General features: G+C 59.4%; 2 protein-coding genes across 2 annotated transcripts in view; one reads left to right on the forward strand and one right to left on the reverse strand.

The window, feature by feature from the left end:
- Positions 1-4,067, forward strand: part of FRAS1 (Fraser extracellular matrix complex subunit 1) — a gene marked incomplete at its 5' end in the record, with an annotated part of 102,901 nt that extends 98,834 nt beyond the window's left edge. Inside the window, 7 exon segments of the mRNA XM_084204035.1 lie at positions 8-115; positions 281-440; positions 787-903; positions 997-1,163; positions 1,464-1,669; positions 1,963-2,109; positions 2,506-4,067. Of these exon segments, the coding sequence (XP_084060161.1) occupies positions 8-115; positions 281-440; positions 787-903; positions 997-1,163; positions 1,464-1,669; positions 1,963-2,109; positions 2,506-3,075 (1,475 nt within the window). The 3' untranslated portion in view covers positions 3,076-4,067.
- A 4,218-nt stretch (positions 4,068-8,285) lies between these two features.
- Positions 8,286-18,435, reverse strand: part of LOC311152828 (A disintegrin and metalloproteinase with thrombospondin motifs 3-like) — a 57,499-nt gene continuing 47,349 nt past the window's right edge. The window contains exons 12-22 of the mRNA XM_084204233.1: positions 18,145-18,290; positions 17,618-17,793; positions 16,640-16,773; positions 16,076-16,199; positions 14,878-14,958; positions 14,009-14,172; positions 13,732-13,897; positions 13,177-13,309; positions 12,607-12,814; positions 12,382-12,499; positions 8,286-11,004 (exon numbers count right to left, since the gene is read on the reverse strand). Coding sequence (XP_084060359.1) covers positions 10,436-11,004; positions 12,382-12,499; positions 12,607-12,814; positions 13,177-13,309; positions 13,732-13,897; positions 14,009-14,172; positions 14,878-14,958; positions 16,076-16,199; positions 16,640-16,773; positions 17,618-17,793; positions 18,145-18,290 — 2,019 coding nt within the window. The 3' untranslated portion in view covers positions 8,286-10,435. The remainder of the gene's footprint in view (positions 11,005-12,381; positions 12,500-12,606; positions 12,815-13,176; positions 13,310-13,731; positions 13,898-14,008; positions 14,173-14,877; positions 14,959-16,075; positions 16,200-16,639; positions 16,774-17,617; positions 17,794-18,144; positions 18,291-18,435) is intronic.

The following is an 18,435-nucleotide window of genomic DNA, read 5'->3' on the forward strand; positions in this document are numbered from 1 at the left end:
CTCACAGGGATCCAGACGGACAGCGTGCTCTCGGCCCGGCTGCAGATCATCCGCATCTACATCCGCGACGACGGCCGCCTGGTCATCGAGTTCAGGACGCAGGCCAAGTTCCGAGGTGAGGGCAGCCACCCCGGCAGGGACACCAGGCAGGGGCTCACACAGCTCTGCTCCGGCAGCACGGGCAGCTGAACGAGTCCCCGTCCCCGCCAGGAGCCCCTCTGTGCTGGGGTGCCCCGTGACGGGGGGTCCCTGTCCCCGTCACCTCCTTGTCCTCCCCCAGGGCTGTTTGTCATGGAGCACCACAGCCTGCCAGATGTCAGGTCCTCCTTGATGACTCCAGAGCACCTGGGAGGCATTGAATTTGACCTGCAGCTGCTGTGGAGTGCTCAGACTTTTGACTCTCCCTACCAGCTCTGGAGGGCAACCAGCTCCTACAACAGGTGAGCCCTTGGGGTCCAGTCCCTTCCGCAGCTTCCCACAGCACCGCGCTCTCCCTGGCACCCCTCCAGCAGCCTAGTGTGGAATGCTCAGGAGCTTGGCCGGAGCAGTCAGGGCTGGAACACTGTTTTACTGAGAGGAAAACCAGCTCAGGCTCTTGCCAAGGCATCTTCCCAGCAATGAAGCCTGTGGGTAGGCTGATCCCAGAGGTGACAGTGCATCTCAGAAGGTCACGTTTGTCCCTCAGGGACTGCTGGATGACATTGCTGGGGCAAGGGAGAGGTGCTGCCCTGGCTGAAGAGCTCAGAGCTCTGCTTGGTGGCTACAGGGTCTCCTGTCTGTTCCCAGGAAGGATTACTCTGGAGAATACACCATCCTCCTGATCCCCTGCACGGTGCAGCCCACGCAGCCGTGGGCAGAGCCTGGAGACAAGCCCCTGCCCTGCACGGCTCACGCTCCTGAGCGGTAAGGAGGCCCCAGGGCAGTGGGGCAGGGCCAGCCCCGTTGGGGTGCACAAACCTCATCTCTCCTCTCTTTCCTTCCTTGTCCCAATTCCAGGTTTTTGATCCCGATTGCCTTCCAGCAGACACACCGCCCGGTTCCAGTTGTTTACTCCCTGAACACAGAGTTTCAGCTCTGCAACAACGAGAAGGTTTTTCTCATGGACCCCACCAATTCTGAAATGTCTCTGGCAGAAATGGATTACAAAGGGGCTTTTTCCAAGGGTAGGATTTACCTCTCCTCTTCTGCTTGTTCCCAGTGTTCTTCCCTTCACAGCTTCCATTTCCTGGAGAGGAAAAGGCTAAACCCAGATGTGGCTTTGCCCCTTCCACAGCAACAAATGACATTTTGAGCATCTTACAGCCCTGTAAAACAACAGCGTGCTCCGGCACCCTGTTTTGTCACTCCCACCCCCCAAGCCCTTCCCAAACAACCCAAACCCTTCTCAGCACCTGGCCTGGCACCTTTAGCTCTGCCAGTGTTCCCCTGCTTGGGAGATTCCACCTGCCCCTCTCTGTTCCCAGGGCAAATTCTGTACGGGCGCGTGCTCTGGCACCCGGAGCAGAACCTCAACGCGGCGTACAGGCTGCAGCTGGAGAAGGTGTACCTGTGCACGGGCAGGGACGGCTACGTGCCCTTCTTCGACCCCACGGGCACTGTCTACAACGAGGGGCCCCAGTACGGCTGCATCCAGCCCAACAAGTACCTGAAGCACAGATTCCTCCTGCTGGTGAGTGCTCTGCTCCTGCCCCCCCTCTGGGATTTCCCCTGGCAGGGAGCAGATCCTGACTGCAGAAGGATGAGGAGAGGAGTGCGCTGGATGTTTTGTACTGCTGGTGCCAAGTGTGAACACAGGATCGGTTTTTCCCCACCCTTTATCCACGAGTGTCCCTTAATCCGTGCCTGCGTGCAGGTGTGGAGATGGGGCATTCACATGAGAGCCCTGACCCAGCTAGTGCCCTGGCTTCCAGCCTCTCCTGGGAAAGCAGACAGCATCCCTTGGGACACTTCTCTGCCTTCCAGGACCGAAACCAGCCGGAAGTGACGGATAAGTACTTCCACGATGTGCCTTTCGATGCCCACTTTGCTTCCGAGCTGTCCGAGTTCCACTCGGTGAGCAGCATGCCCGGAGTTGATGGATTTACTCTCAAGGTGGATGCTCTCTACAAGGTATGTACCCAGTGCTTTTGGTAGCCCAGCACGGACTTGTCAGTCCAGGACCTCCCAAACACTTGGTCAATTGTAGGCTCTGGGCCCCCAGAATTCAGCTCTGACACAGGAAATGGAGATTAGGACATTATTCTGGTGTTTTTTATTTTTTTTCCCCCTGAAGCACTCATGAAAAAGCTCTTTAATAGCATATTATTAATGTTCTGAATAAATTACTGCCTCTGACAAAGGCTGGAACACCTCACTGGGTGTTCAGTGTTACTGCAGGTGCTTAGAAAAACTTCCTGAGACAACTCTGTGGGACACAGAACACAAAACACCAGCTCTTAAACAGAATCACTTGGTGTAAAAGCCGAGGTTAACGGCAGGTGTCCGTGCCTTTTCTCTTTGGGAAAGGTGGAAGCTGGACACCAGTGGTACCTCCAGGTGATCTACGTGATCGGCCCGGAGGGCACGGCCGGGCCCCGTGTGCAGCGCTCCCTGGCTCGCCGCTGGCAGCGCGGCCGCCGGGACCTGCCCGAGGCGCTGGACGACTCCCTCATCTACGACAACGAGGGCGACCAGCTGAAGAACGGCACCAACATGAAGTCGCTGCTCTTGGAGAGGGAGGAAGCCGCCGCCGCCGCCTCCTTGTCCCAAGCGGGCGCTTCCCTGGGCAGCGCCTTCGCCGCCCTCACCCTGCTGCTGCTGGTGCTGTGCGGAGTTTGCCTCCTGGCCAGGCAGTGCCGCAAGCTGCGGCGGAAGCGGGAGGCTGCCAGGAGCGCTCCCGAGGAGCACCCTTTGAACACCAAGGTGGAGCTGCCCCGGGGCGGCCCGCAGGCGGCGGGCAGCCGGTGTTGCACCGTCAGGAACGTCCATCCCCCGCGGCACTACGGCGGCGGCTGCCGGGGGCACGGCGGGAAGGTGAAGCAGGTGAACCTGGAAGTCAAAGTCCACAGCAATTTGCACGATGGCACGGAAGTTTAAGGGAGCAGACGCGTTGGGAAAAGCTTTTTATAAACTGTAAAATAAAGATAATCCCAAACTGAAAAGCCAGGCGGGTGTTTTTTAGTCTGGTGAGGCGGGGCAGCTGTCGATTCCCGCTGCTCTTGTCCTAGCGGCTTCACCGCTTGGCATGGCTATCCCATCTTGGTGCTGCTCCGGCTCGGCGGGCTCCAGCTGTCCCCGGGGCTGGGTAGTGTGGGGAAACAATCCCTCGCCCCTGGCATGTGGGAGCTCTGAGCCAGCCTCTGCGTGCTCTGGAAGGGAGAAAAGCCGAAATAAAAGCCGAAATAAAAACTTCACCAGGGGTGCCCGGGCTGTCCCTTCATATGCCGCCCCAACCGTCCCGCTCATTGCCCTGGGGCGCGGCGACCGGGAGTTCTACGGAGTTGCGGCGCCGAGGAAGGGAAGGAGGGAGTCACGGGTTGCTCCGGCCCGGGGCGCCGGATGAGAGGGGGCGGAGGAGAGGGGTCGCGGGCCGGGAGTGCTCCGTGTCCGCCAGAGCGCGCCCGGCGGGCTCCCGGCCCCACGCGGCCGCGATCCCGCAGGCGGCAGCGCCCTCCCGCGGGGGTGCCGGGCCCGATACCGATCCCGGGCCCGGTGCCGCTGCCTCGATCCTCCCGACGGGGGAGAGGCGACACAGCCCGGGAAGCCCCCGGCAGGCCCCGGCCGGACTCGAACGCCCCATCCCGGCTCCGGCTGTGGGCTCCATCGCCCGCTTTCGGTTAACCTCGTCCCGGCATCGTAGCAGGAGGGGGCATCGAGTCCATGCTGGGGTCTGGCCAGTCCTCACCCCTGTCTCAACCCCAATCCGGCCGAGACCCGCAGCAGTGCCGTCGGGACAGAGGCAGCACGGCCCCGCGAGCGGGCACCGGCAAGACTCGGTCTCACAGCCCCGTCCCCAGTCGCGGCCCCGCCGCACGGGGCCGGGGTTCACACAGCGCCGAGCGAGGGTCCCGGGACAGCGGGACGGGGCCCGCGGTGGCACGGAGGGGCGGGGCCACGGAGCGGCGGAAGGGGCGCTGCGGCGGGGCCGCGACGGCGGCCGGGGAGGGGAGCAGAGCGCCGTAGGGACGTGCCGGGAGGTCCCGGGCGGTGCCGCCTCTCCCTCGTCGGGAGGATCGAAGCGGCACCGGGATCGGGCCCGGCACCGGGATAGGGCCCGGGATGGCCGCGGGCGGGCGCTGCCGGGTGCGGGCGCGGAGCCGCCGCGTGGGGCCGGGACCCCGCAGGGCGCCCTCTGGCGGACACGGAGCGCGGTGCGAGCGCGGCGCCCCCGCGTGGCCGCGAGGAAGCGCTGCGGGGGGCGGGGCCAGCACAGGTGTGAGTGCCGGTGCCACAGAGCGCGTGCGCAGCTCGGGACTGCAGAGCGCGTGCGCTGTTAGCGAGGACAGAGCGCGTGCGCAGCTCGCCACAACAAAGCGCGTGCGCAGCTCCCAACGGCAGAGCGCGTGCGCAGCTCCCAACGGCAGAGCGCGTGCGCAGCTCGAGATGACACAGCGCGTGCGCAGCTCCCAACGGCAGAGCGCGTGCGCAGCTCGAGATGACACAGCGCGTGCGCAGCTCCCAACGGCAGAGCGCGTGCGCAGCTCGAGATGACACAGCGCGTGCGCAGCACGCGGCCGCCACAGGTGTGAGCGGGGCGAGGCCACGGCGCGCGGGGCGGGGCCGAGGTTATTTAAGCTCCGGAAAGCGCCTCAGGCGCCATTTTCTCCCCAGCGTCTGGAGGGGTTGGATGTGTCCGGTGCGGGCTCCCCAGGAGGGGCCCAGGTGAGGTTCTCTCTGTCCCTCTTTTCTTTTCTCCCACCCCTTATCGTTCTCCTCCTCTCCCTGCCCCTCTATTCCCCTCCACCCTCCACCTCTCCTTTCTATTCTCCTCTCTCCTGTCCTTTCTCCTCTCTGTTTTCCTTCCTCCTTTCCTTTTCTCTTTCCTCCTTCTTCTTCTGTCTTCTCCTCTCTGCTATCCTCTTTTCCTTTCCGCTCCACTCTGCTTTCCTTTCTCCTTTCCTTTCCTTTCCTTTTCCGTCTCCTCTCCTCTCGTCTCCTTTCCTTTTCCGTCTCGTCTCCTCTCCTCTCGTCTCCTCTCCTCTCGTCTCCTCTCCTCTCGTCTCGTCTCGTCTCGTCTCCTCTCCTCTCCTCTCCTCTCCTCTCCTCTCCTCTCCTCTCCTCTCCTCTCGTCTCCTCTCCCCTCCTCTCCTCTCCTCTCTCCTCTCTCCTCTCTCCTCTCTCCTCTCTCCTCTCCTTTCATTTTCTTTACACTTTCCTTTCCCTTCTCTTTTCTCATTTCCCTTTCCGTTCCCCTTTCCTTTCCCCTTTCCTTTCCTGTTTCCTTTCATTCCTTCTCCTTTTCCCTGTCCTGTCCAGTCCCCTTTCCTTATCCGCCTCTCTCTCTCTCCATAATTCCCCTATCTCTCTCTCCCTTATCCCCCTGTCTCTCTCTCTCCTGTCTCTCTGTCTGTCCCCGCAGCCGCGGGGTTGGGGGTGCCGGATAATAAAGCCCCGAGGGCCGGAGCCGGCACCCCCGTCTCGGTTGAAAAGGGTCGGGGCCCGCAGTGCGGGTCCCCCCTTGCAGATGCCAACACCGCCCCACACCGCCCGCCTTGGGCCGTCCCTGCATCACACCGGGGTCAGGGCGGGCCCTCCTCGGGAGGGGTCCCGGGCCGGGGGGGTCAGCGAGGGCGGGGGGTCCCGCAGGGGCCCCCTCGTTAGGAGGGGGTCCGGGGGCAGGGGGGTCAGGAAGGGAGGGCCCCCTCGATAGGAGGGGGCCCGGGGGGGTGGGGGGGGGGTGGGTAGGGCCCCCTCCGGAGGAGGGGGTCCCGGGGAGGGGCGGGGGGCGGGCCCCCTCCGGAGGAGGGGGTCCGGGGTGGGAGGGGTTGGGGGGGTTCTCCCCCCTTAGCCCCTCCCACCTCGGGCCCTCTCCTCCGGTGGGGACCCGCCCCGGGCCCCTCCCCAGGACCCCCTCCTCCGGACAGGGGCCCGGGGGGGGGGGGGGGTGTGGGGTGGGTGGGAGGGGAAGCAGAGGGGGGCACGTCACTCTGGATCACAATTTTTTGTCTGTTATTTACGGCACAGAGTGACGTGCCCCCCTCTGCTTCCCCCCCCACCCACCCCACCCTCCCCCCTCCCCCCCGGGCCCCTGTCCGGAGGAGGGGGTCCTGGGGAGGGGCCCGGGGCGGGTCCCCACCGGAGGAGAGGGCCCGAGGTGGGAGGGGCTAAGGGGGGAGAACCCCCCCCAACCCCTCCCACCCCGGACCCCCTCCTCCGGAGGGGGCCCGCCCCCCGCCCCTCCCCGGGACCCCCTCCTCCGGAGGGGGCCCTACCCACCCCCCACCCCACCCACCCACCCCCCACCCTACCCACCCCCCACCCCCCCGGGCCCCCTCCTATCGAGGGGGCCCTCCCTTCCTGACCCCCCTGCCCCCGGACCCCCTCCTAACGAGGGGGCCCCTGCGGGACCCCCCGCCCTCGCTGCCCCCCCGGCCCGGGACCCCTCCCGAGGAGGGCCCGCCCTGACCCCGGTGTGATGCAGGGACGGCCCAAGGCGGGCGGTGTGGGGCGGTGTTGGCATCTGCAAGGGGGGACCCGCACTGCGGGCCCCGACCCTTTTCAACAGAGACGGGGGTGCCGGCTCCGGCCCTCGGGGCTTTATTATCCGGCACCCCCAACCCCGCGGCTGCGGGGACAGACAGAGACAGACAGGGAGAAAGAGAGAGAGATAGGGGAATAATGGGGAGAGAGAGGGGGATAAGGGAGAGAGATGGGGGAATAAGGAAAAGGAGACAGGGCAGGACAGGGAAAAGGAGAAGGAATGAAAGGAAACAGGAAAGGAAAGGGGAACGGAAAGGGAAACGAGAAGGGAAAGGAAAGTGTAAAGGAAATGAAAGGAGAGGAGAGAGGAGAGAGGAGAGAGGAGAGAGGAGAGAGGAGAGGAGAGGAGAGGAGAGGAGAGGAGAGGAGAGGAGAGGAGAGGAGACGAGAGGAGAGGAGACGAGAGGAGAGGAGACGAGAGGAGAGGAGACGAGAGGAGAGGAGACGAGAGGAGAGGAGACGAGAGGAGACGAGACGGAAAAGGAAAGGAGACGAGAGGAGAGGAGACGAGAGGAGAGGAGACGAGACGGAAAAGGAAAGGAGACGAGAGGAGAGGAGACGGAAAAGGAAAGGAAAGGAAAGGAGAAAGGAAAGCAGAGTGGAGCGGAAAGGAAAAGAGGATAGCAGAGAGGAGAAGACAGAAGAAGAAGGAGGAAAGAGAAAAGGAAAGGAGGAAGGAAAACAGAGAGGAGAAAGGACAGGAGAGAGGAGAATAGAAAGGAGAGGTGGAGGGTGGAGGGGAATAGAGGGGCAGGGAGAGGAGGAGAACGATAAGGGGTGGGAGAAAAGAAAAGAGGGACAGAGAGAACCTCACCTGGGCCCCTCCTGGGGAGCCCGCACCGGACACATCCAACCCCTCCAGACGCTGGGGAGAAAATGGCGCCTGAGGCGCTTTCCGGAGCTTAAATAACCTCGGCCCCGCCCCGCGCGCCGTGGCCTCGCCCCGCTCACACCTGTGGCGGCCGCGTGCTGCGCACGCGCTGTGTCATCTCGAGCTGCGCACGCGCTCTGCCGTTGGGAGCTGCGCACGCGCTGTGTCATCTCGAGCTGCGCACGCGCTCTGCCGTTGGGAGCTGCGCACGCGCTGTGTCATCTCGAGCTGCGCACGCGCTCTGCCGTTGGGAGCTGCGCACGCGCTCTGCCGTTGGGAGCTGCGCACGCGCTTTGTTGTGGCGAGCTGCGCACGCGCTCTGTCCTCGCTAACAGCGCACGCGCTCTGCAGTCCCGAGCTGCGCACGCGCTCTGTGGCACCGGCACTCACACCTGTGCTGGCCCCGCCCCCCGCAGCGCTTCCTCGCGGCCACGCGGGGGCGCCGCGCTCGCACCGCGCTCCGTGTCCGCCAGAGGGCGCCCTGCGGGGTCCCGGCCCCACGCGGCGGCTCCGCGCCCGCACCCGGCAGCGCCCGCCCGCGGCCATCCCGGGCCCTATCCCGGTGCCGGGCCCGATCCCGGTGCCGCTTCGATCCTCCCGACGAGGGAGAGGCGGCACCGCCCGGGACCTCCCGGCACGTCCCTACGGCGCTCTGCTCCCCTCCCCGGCCGCCGTCGCGGCCCCGCCGCAGCGCCCCTTCCGCCGCTCCGTGGCCCCGCCCCTCCGTGCCACCGCGGGCCCCGTCCCGCTGTCCCGGGACCCTCGCTCGGCGCTGTGTGAACCCCGGCCCCGTGCGGCGGGGCCGCGACTGGGGACGGGGCTGTGAGACCGAGTCTTGCCGGTGCCCGCTCGCGGGGCCGTGCTGCCTCTGTCCCGACGGCACTGCTGCGGGTCTCGGCCGGATTGGGGTTGAGACAGGGGTGAGGACTGGCCAGACCCCAGCATGGACTCGATGCCCCCTCCTGCTACGATGCCGGGACGAGGTTAACCGAAAGCGGGCGATGGAGCCCACAGCCGGAGCCGGGATGGGGCGTTCGAGTCCGGCCGGGGCCTGCCGGGGGCTTCCCGGGCTGTGTCGCCTCTCCCCCGTCGGGAGGATCGAGGCAGCGGCACCGGGCTCGGTATCGGGCCCGGCACCCCCGCGGGAGGGCGCTGCCGCCTGCGGGATCGCGGCCTCTCCCCGGTGCGGGCGCGGAGCCGCCGGTGGGGCCGGGAGCCCGCCGGGCGCGCTCCGGCGGACACGGAGCGCGGTGCGGGAGCGGGGCCGCCCCGCAGGCGGGGAGCCGGGGCTCGGGCCGGGAGAACGGCGGCCTAGGAGGCGGCACTGACCGTGCCGTGGGTCCAGGCACGGGCCGGTGCCAGCTGTGCCTTCAGCATTTCCTGCCCTTGGCGCCTTTGGAACTTAGCGAGTTTCAAACAGCGGCTTTTTCCCTGCCACCAATGAGGCGCAGCTCATCTGACAGCTGCCAAGCGAGATCTGATCCTCTCCCCCCTCTCCCTGAACTTCCCCACGTATCACACTCTCCAGTGGCACAAATGCTGTTTTTCAAAATCCCGTTAAAATATTTCATCTTTATTTCCAGTCGGGGAACATCCTGCCTGGGATGGAAAGGGCTAAAAAAGTGAGGGAACAAAAATGCCAAAACTAGATGCTGCCACTGAGTGAAAGCAGGGAAAGCCTCGGGATGCCCAAGGTTTGTTTTATTGTCACGCCTGAAGCCTCAGCTGGTGGCCAGTGCCACCCTTATTTCCCCCGAGGGACCCCACAGGGCCGCCAGGATGTTGCCAGAGTTGTATCTTGGGGGCCCGATCCCCTCACAGCGTTAAATGCCTCCATCCTGGGCACTGCTTACAGGGGAGCAGCAATTCCACATGAAACTGCGATGGCCACTGAGAGACGAGAGAGGCCTGTGATAAAAAACCTTTTTTTAAAGAGTTAGATCAACAATTTCTCCCCAGCAGTTGAGCAGCTTCAATATCCATATGACAGCATCTCCTGATTTGATCTTGGCAAAAGGAAGAGTCACCTGCCCTCAGTGTAAATATTTAGTACACAAAATACTGTCAAGAAACCCACTTTTAATAAATATCTGCAGTTCTCACTCCTATACACAAGTACTGTACAGCGCCGTGCCGGGGAGAGCGTGGCCAGCTGGGCTGGGACAAGGTGGGGGTGGACATAAATTATTTATTGCAGTCGGATGCGTCGTGGGCAGGGAGGTCTGGAGCTGATCCATGCTGGAAATAGAAATATCTCTCACACCTTGAAATCCACCTTGACACTGCTTTAAACACCAGCCCTTGGAATGCTCATGGGGCAGAACTTGATGGCCGGCACCTGGCACTGCAGCAACACAGGAACACAGGTGTGGGACAGCACAGAACTCTTACAATGATGCTGCTTTCCTGCATTTAGCCAACAGCTGCAGCGGTGCTGGTGCAATGACGTCTGTTTCCAGGGAGTCCTGCGGGTTCATTGGGTCTGTGGCAAGTGTTTCACTGAGTGTCCGTGCCTGGTCCTGCCTGCAGCGGGGCATTTCCTACCATGGGGGCGTTCAGAGCCCAGACCCACAGGGCTGCTGAGGTTAGGGCCAGCTTTTGGGCCCAGAGCCGGATGGAGCCGTCAGCGACTCCCACTCACTGTCAGGAAGGTTCCTTTACAGTTTCCTCTGCATGTCCCAGCCGGCCGGCGAAGGAGGGGTGGGAGGAGGCCGGGAGCACCAGAAAGTGAACCAGCACTTCTTGTCCTTGGTATTTACAGGGGACCCGTGCCCTGCAGTGCCCTGCCCGGGGCACGCAGCGCGCTCCGCAGCGTCCAGAGGTCAGGGAGTCACACAGAGTGCCAAACAGCCGCTTTCCACGGCCGTCCTGCACGGGCCTTCCCGCTCATCGTTCCACAGGGGCGGCCCTCGGAGGCCATCGCTTCCCTGCGCGCCCCTCGCCCTTCCCGGAGGTCCTGGCTGGCGCAGGGGCCCCCGCTGCCACGCTCTCCGCTGGCACCGGAGGCGGGGCCGCGCCCGGCGCCGGGGCACTAGCCGCGCTGGGGCTGCTGCTGTTGGCGGGGGACTGGTGCAGCAAAGCCAGCAGCCGCGAAGTCTTGCCGGCCGCGGGAGCTCTCCAGTGCGGAACGCCGGCGCCGCGGGGCTCGGGGCCGGACGGCGGGCCGCGCCGCTCAGCCTGCTGCGCTTCCGAGGGCAGCCGGCTCGGAGAGCTGCTCCCGGGCAGCAGCTGCGCCCGGGCGGGCACCGCAGGCGCGGGCACCGTCGGAGCCCCGGGCAGGCCGCCCGCATCCAGCGCTGCGTCCCCCTCGGCGCCTGCCCCGCCGGGCGCTGGGAAGCCGCCGCTTCGCCGGCTGCACGACTCGCAGCACAGCTTGTGGTAGCCAGGGATGGAGCAGTATCGGGCCAGCACTTCCATCTGGCAGAAGATGGACTTGTCTCCCAGGCAGGGCTCATCTGTAAAACACATGTCCCGGGGTTGGGAACCCCACTGATGGGCACTTGGGAAACGTTGGCACGTGGCTTTTTTACAGAAGCACAGACAGCAATTCCCAGTGCCAACCTCCCAGAGCTCCCCTGCACACTGGCTGTGTCCTACCCACCCCAAATGCCTGCCCTTCCAGCCTGAGAGGACATCATCCAGCAGCATTAAAGCCCAGGCAATCTTCCCTCCCAGAAATTAAATCCCAAGCAATAGCCCTCGGAGATGCCTTAAAATAAAAAGCTAGAGTAAGATGAAGTTTTGTTCAGATTAAGTTCGTCGCTTTTCAGGAACCAAATGGAACTGTAGAACTGACGAAAGCTGTAACAGTGGGTCACACCTGAGGTGCCCTGAATGTAGGGATTGCATCCCTTTCCGCAGGAAAAAGAACTTCCAGAGGCTCTTCTGGAAGCTTTGAACCAAAATCAGCTTTCTGCAGGGAAAGATGTCCTCATCTGGGCACAAAGGCTGCTTTACCATGGGCTGGAAGCACATCCAGCCCCTGCCTTCTCCTGCTTTAGAACATCAACTGGAGCCTGAGCTCAGAGTGGGTGAGAATCAGCTCAGTTCCAAGGACCTCAGGACCTTTGCTGGCTCCTGACACAGCTGGTGTAAGAGCAGCAGCTCTGCAGGGCAATACCCTGAGGCCCTGTGAGGCTATCCCAGCCTCAGTGTGCAATTCTGGGCTGCAGGTACAGTTCCTTTTGCCTTACCAAGGTCACAGTGACCTCATTTGGTCCTGTCCTCTCACGGTTCGTTTTGGAGCATCCATTTGTGCTGGTTTAGATTCCATGACTCCACCCACAGTGTGGAGATTTGGGGTTATCCTGATCTGCTTCCAGCAGGGTGACTGCTTTTCCTACCAGCTCCTGAGCAGTGTCAGGGCCACCACGAGGGAGTTAAAACCCCAATAAACCCCAAATCCTACACAGAGAATAACCCAAAGGAAGAAATGCACTGTTGCCATAAAAAGCTTCAAAACCTGTGAAGAAAATCTGTGAAAACAATGTAACGGATTCCCAGGAACCTCATTAATGCTCTTGGTCGCATATTTATGTATTTTTATTCCCTCACTTGGCAGCTCACAGAACTTACCTGGCATTTAGAGGGTTTGTTTTGAATTTACCTTCACCTCTGGCCCCAGTCTGTGCCAACACGACTTGGGCCAACGTAGTAAAACCCTGTGTGAGCACATGTACAGGACAGACCCCGGTGTGGGGAGCTGTGACATCCTGAGGCTGCTGAACTGAACACGGGGAAAAGCTGCACTCTGTGTGCGACCCCTCTGCCAGCAAGGTGCTCCCCAGGGAGGAATCGTGCCCCCTGCTGCAGCCACTGCAGCGTTCTCTTACCATCACAGGCAGCGAGTTTGCAAGCCCTCACAGATTCCGGCCGTTCCCCGTCGCAGCGGTCCCCGGCGCGGCACAGCACCTGCCGGCTCTCCGTCCCCTCCCCGCACGTCACCGAGCACTGTGGGACACAGAGGGCACAGCTCAGGGCATCCTGAGCCCCGATCCAAGCCCGTGCCAGCCACGGCTTCTGGGACAGGCTGGTGCGGCCCCCCGCCCCCTGCCCACCTGGGACCAGGGCCCGGCTTTCCAGGGCGCGGGGCAGGGCACCCGGTTGCAGGAGCGCCGGCTCTCGGGGCGATCCCCGCTGCAGAACTTGGCCTGGACCGAGCGGTTGGTGCCGTCGGCGAGAGGCTGGATGCAGCGCACCGTGCGGAGCTGGTAGCCAGAATTCCCACACGTCTTGGTGCAGTGCTCCCACTCATCTGCTGCCCAGCTGGGAAGGGAAACGGAGTCAGATACTGTCAACTGTTAACCTTTTCGTCCTGTGGCTGCCTCATCCCTGGAGCCAGCTCATCTAGTGGAAAAACTCCCTTCCCATGGCAGAGGGCTGGAAAGAGAAGAGTTTTAAGGCGCCTCCCAACCCAATCTATTCCATGATTTTATATATATATACACACATTACAACCACCCAATCAGATTAGTATCCATGCTTACACAGGCAGAAACTCCCCTCCACGTTCAGGAACTGCAGCCTGGCAAGCTGTCAGCATGCCCTCAAATTCATCCCACCCAATCTGGCTGGGGCTAGCCTGTCCGGAGGAGCAATGCCTGCTCTCCGTGCCCAGGCGCACTCACAGGGGCTCTGTGCACTCCTGCAGGTTGCACATCCTGCGGATGGGCTTTGGCTTCTTGCTGCCTTCGCAGAAGCTGCGATGAACCATCTTGTTGTCGCTCTTCCTGCGGCACCCGTACTTGGTGTACTGGAACCCTGGGAAACACGGCAGAGGAATCAGAAGAATCAGGTCCTTGTTGGAATGTTTGGCTTAAACAGGGTTTTCTGGCCTAGCAAATGGGTTTACAGGACAGGTATTTTGGAATTTGCATTCCCCATTATTTGCTTAAGAGCCATGGACAGCCCATGAGTACAGGGAATGCTCAGGAGCATCAATGCCTGAGTCTGGGCATCCAAAGTAGCTTTGGGGTCTGAATTTAAACACCAAAAGAAGCCTTTTTTTTCCTAGGCTGCAAGTGTGACACCTGAGAGCAATCATGCACTTCAGGTATTTTAAGCCTGAGACCTAAAGTAACAAACCACTGTTGAAAAAGAGAAGCTGAGAATCCAAGTCATTCCCTTCCCCTTGCCTTTTTTGGCAATTGGTCCCCTGTTACAGGTGCTCATGCCCAGCTCACCTCCCCCGCAGGGTTTGGAGCACTGGGACCAGCTCTTCAAGGCCCACTCGAAGGTGTCTGTGTCCTCCCGCAGCACGTTGTTGCTGTGGATGGTCGGCACCGAATCCTCATGGATGATGTATCTGTAGGTCAGGCTGGATCTGGTGTCGTTCTCCCGAGGAATGATCTGTGGATAAGCAAACATAAACCCAGCACTGGCACTGATTCCTCTGCTAAGTACAGACACCGAGGCCTGGCTCTGGGAGGGTCCCTAAGGCTGAGCTCAGCGGTCACCCACCAGCACCACCACGGCGTCGTGCAGGGGCCCGTCCGTGTGCAGCGTTTCCGTGTTGTCCTCGATGCTGTACTCCCACTGCACGCCCAGGTCGATGAAGGACCGGGACCTGGCCTCCTCCCCTTTGCCATTCAGGATGTAGTGTCCTGTAGCCTGGTTCTTGATTGCTGGGAGGAGGGAGAGCAGAGCCTGTCGTGCCTCCCCCGCACTGGCAACAATCGGGGTGGCACGGGGAGGGGTATTTCCATCAGATTATGAAAACAACAGATTTTCATCACATTTTACTTTGCCCACAGGTTAGGGTGTCCCAGATGCTAAAATCTCTAAGTGGTGCTAAAATCTGTAAGTGAAGAGCTGAGGAATAGGAGCCCTGTGGAACTGCCTGGGTTTGGGCTTCCACAGCACACCTCAACACCTAGGTACAGCGAGGGATATGATGAAGATGATGATGGTGGTGCTTCAATTAGAAGCCAATTCATTAAGAGCTGGAATCACAGAATGGTTTGGATTAGAAGGGAACTTAATAATTTTTAAGTTTCAAGACCCATTGTTCTTCTGTACAGCTTTTTGCAATGCCCAATAGGAATAATTAAAACACACTGAATTAGATTCACCCTGGCAGTTCCCACTTGGATGTGAGTCATCACAATCCTTGGCCAGTACACATGCAAATTTGGGTCAGTTTAACATTTTGGAGAATTCAAATGAACACATGTTTGTTTGCTGAGCTGTAGGAATGCAGGACAAAGCCCTGATCAGGCAATTTGGAAAGCCCACATTTACCCAACCCCTCCACGGGATTTTCTCATCCCTCAGGTTCTCTGGCATGAGTCCCTGTGCTTCTTCCCAAACTTGAGCAGAAAAACACTTACCAAGAAAGTGAGGAGAGGCCTCGTCTTCTTGGATAAACACATGTCGAGCCCCGGGAGGGATATCAAACATCTTAAGGTACCCTTTGGCAGGTGCAGGGTCAGAGGAGGCAGCAGGGAGGGAAAGAGAAAGGAACAGCCATGGTCAGGGGCGCAGGGCACGCCCTGCTCGCAGGAGAGGGCATCTGGCAGCCACGGATGGGCAGGGCCGGGAGACACGGAGCCAACTGCCTTGTAAGGGGTGGGACAGGCCCTCCCTGGGCTCTTCGCTTCCAGGAGAGAAGGGACACCAGTTCAGATGATGTGCCACTTCCCACCTGGGATCAGTGTAATATTTAAGGCCATGCTGCTCCAAGCAGGATCTGTCAACAGTTCAGGCACAGAGATGTTTCCTGTGTTCCTCAGCACAAGCACAACTCTTTCTCACTCATTTCCCAAATCAGTCCTCAGCCAGGTTGTTGGACTGGAACCTACTGACTGCCCTTTCAGATGGACATGTCTGCAGTGAAAGTAAAAAGCTGTTCCCAAATAAAAATGTTCTTAGTTTCAATTTCAATTATTTAGCAGTGCAAATCACAGGTAATTAGTGTAAAATTAAGGAAGCAGTGCAATTAGGAAGACCAGAATCCCTCCCAGGGATGGGTCACAAATCAAGATTTAATCAAGAGCCCCCTAAGTTCTCTGAGTGCGTGGCATTTTCATATTCCTGTTATTTTCTTTTCAATAACTGCAGATTTAATTAAGCAAAATCACTGGATTCTGGGATTACTGTATTTACAGCAGATTTGGACATGTCTGGGCAAGATGACCAGTCCATGGAAGTCAGGACAATCCGGGCAGGATTTTAATTTGGGTACTTGCAGAAACTGTTTTCTAGAACCTCAAATTCTTTTTGAGCACCTCTTGCTCACATGTTTCCCTGTAGAAAGAGGTCTATTAGCCTTCTTAATAACCAGGTTACCCAGGCTAGGGAAAATCCACCAGCATTCCCTGAACACCTCCATCACTTCCATATCCATCCACAAACAGGCGTTGACGGACAGCAGCTTATCCTGAACAGGGCTCATAGCTGGGCCTCGTGGGATGGTGTTACACCCATTATTCCCAAGGTTTGAATGATTATGTCTTGTGTGTGTGAGTGCTACACAAAGCCCAGAGGCAGCAGGAGTCCCAGCCAGCTGCAGGCAGCTGTTATTCCTACCGAGCTTTTTGGGAGTGCGGGTGTAGGTCCCCTTCACGGTCCGGCAGTGGGAGTCGTCCCCGCCGCAGACCCCGCACTGGTCCTCAGCCTTGCTGGAGCCTATTTCCTTGTCACAGCCCACTTTCTGCAGAAACAAGGGAAAAAAGGGCAAGACTGGGTATTAGGAGGGAATTCTTTCCTATAACAGTGCTGAGGCCCCAGCACAGGTCGCTCAGGGAAGCTGTGGCTGCCCCGTCCCTGGCAGTGTTCAAGGCCAGGTTGGATGGGGCTTGGAGCAAACTGGGCTAGTGGAAGGAAATCCATCAGTGGGGTGGAACTGATGGTCTTTAAGGTGCCTCTCAGCCCAAGCCAGTCTGGGATTCTATGATAAGAAACAATGAGTGGAAGACAAGAGGAGCACTTGCCTGGAACAGGTCTGTGCTCTAATTGAATTTACATTTCAAGGAATCAGAGGAACACAAAGCTGCAAATACGGAATTCAGAGACATCTGCCAAGTCTCTCTCTGCCCGTGAGCTGTTCCCATGAGCTGTCCCCAGAGGGTCCCCGGAGCAGGTGCCACTCACCACGCATTCCCCACGGACACAGATGCTGTAGGGATCCCTGTAGGAGCAGCGAGTCCCGTCGTGCACCGGCTGCTTCATGTGAGCCACATCCCCCGTTTCTCGGGACTGGCAGTACAGGTGACATCTCCTGGGAGCTGTGGAGCCAGGAAAAACAAAGGGCTGCAGGGAGGACAGTGGTCCAGGTGTGTTCCCAATAGCTATCCCACCAATGGAGCAAGGAGTGGGAAGGGACAGGCAGGTTTGGGGGGGAGCATGGAGCTAGAGCAGGGCAACGGGGTGGTTTGGGAAGGAACGCGTGCGTTGCAGGAATTTTTTTGGGGAAAATGGGCATTTTGGGGGAAAATGGAGATGCTCGGGCAGAAACCTGGGGATTTAGGGCAAAACTGGTGGTTTTGAGACACAATGTGGCCATTTGGGGTAAAAAGTATCCATGTTAGGGATAAACAAGTAGTTTGAAGTAATAAAGGCGAATTTTAGGGCTAAACTGGGGGCCTGGGGGAAAACGGGGGATTTCAGGGCAAGGTTGTGATTTTGAGACATAATTCTGCAGCTTTGGAGCAAAAAAGTCAACTTTAGGGATAAAAGGGCATATCTGGGGAAAAACTGGGGCTTTGGCAGTAAAAAGGGCAAATTTTCCCAGAGTAGGGAAAATGCAGGTTAAAATAATGGATTTAGGGCAAGTCTGCTATTTTTTACATATAATGTGTTAATTTAGGGTCGAAGCTGTGAATTTCAGGGATAAATAAGAGAGAAATTGACTGTTTGGGGCTAAAATGGAAAAACTTGAGTCAGAGCAGGGAATTTGGGTAATAAAGTCCGGATTTAAGGCAAAACTACTGATTTTCAGACAAAACAGACAGATGGATGGGGAGGGAACCAACTTATTGGGATTTCTGGGCCTGCTCCTGAGATATCCAGGCCAAGGGGAATGGCTTCAAACCCTTTCAAGAGTCACTAAAGGCCCAGAGCAGGACGCACGGTCGGGGTGCTCGTAGGGCAGCCAGTGGTGTCGGCTGCCCTGGAACTCGAAGTGGGAATTGCGCTGCTGGCACTGCTGTGCCCTGAAGTCCTCAAAGTGCTTCGGACACTCCTCGGTGCTGCACAGCTGGAACTCAAAATTCACCCCGGCACAATCGTCACCTCCATTGATGGGCCTGGGAGAAGAAAACATTCCAGAGATTTTCATCAGGGAGAAATAGAAATTGTTCCCTCTGAGGGTGCTGAGGCCCTGGCACAGGCTGCCCCATCCCTGGAAGTGTCCAAGGCCAGCCTGGACAGGGCTTGGAGCAACCTGGGATACCACAGGGTGTCCCTGCCCATAGCAGGAGGTGGAACGGGCTTTAAGGTCCCTGCCAACCCAGACCAGTCTGGGATTCTGTAATTCTATGGAATTCCTGGATTCTCCAAAACTGATCCCATTTCGAGGGGCTTGAACAGAATGCCCACCCAAAACCCCCATGCCATTTCAAGTGAGCCCTGTGAGGACGCCCAGCTCCCACACCTACATCGGGTTGTTGCACTGGCGCGTGCGGAAGCGAACCCCAGTCCCGCAGGTCCTTGAGCAGGAGCCAAACTTGGTCCAGGCTCCCCAGTGTCCATCCTGCTTCAGCTGGTTGGTGTTCTTCCACATGCAGTGACCCTTGTAGCACCACTGAGGAAATGGGGCAGGAAACAGGTGAGAACAGACACAATCCCCAAATCAAATGTATAAGCACTGGACAGCAATATTTCGCTGCTGCCTGGGGCACATTCAGATTGTACAAGTGGCTCTCCTGCATTTCAAAATAAAGGAGATT

This window comes from Fringilla coelebs (assembly GCF_963513975.1).
Source record: "Fringilla coelebs genome assembly, chromosome: 4".
NCBI classification, from domain to species: Eukaryota; Metazoa; Chordata; class Aves; order Passeriformes; family Fringillidae; genus Fringilla; species Fringilla coelebs.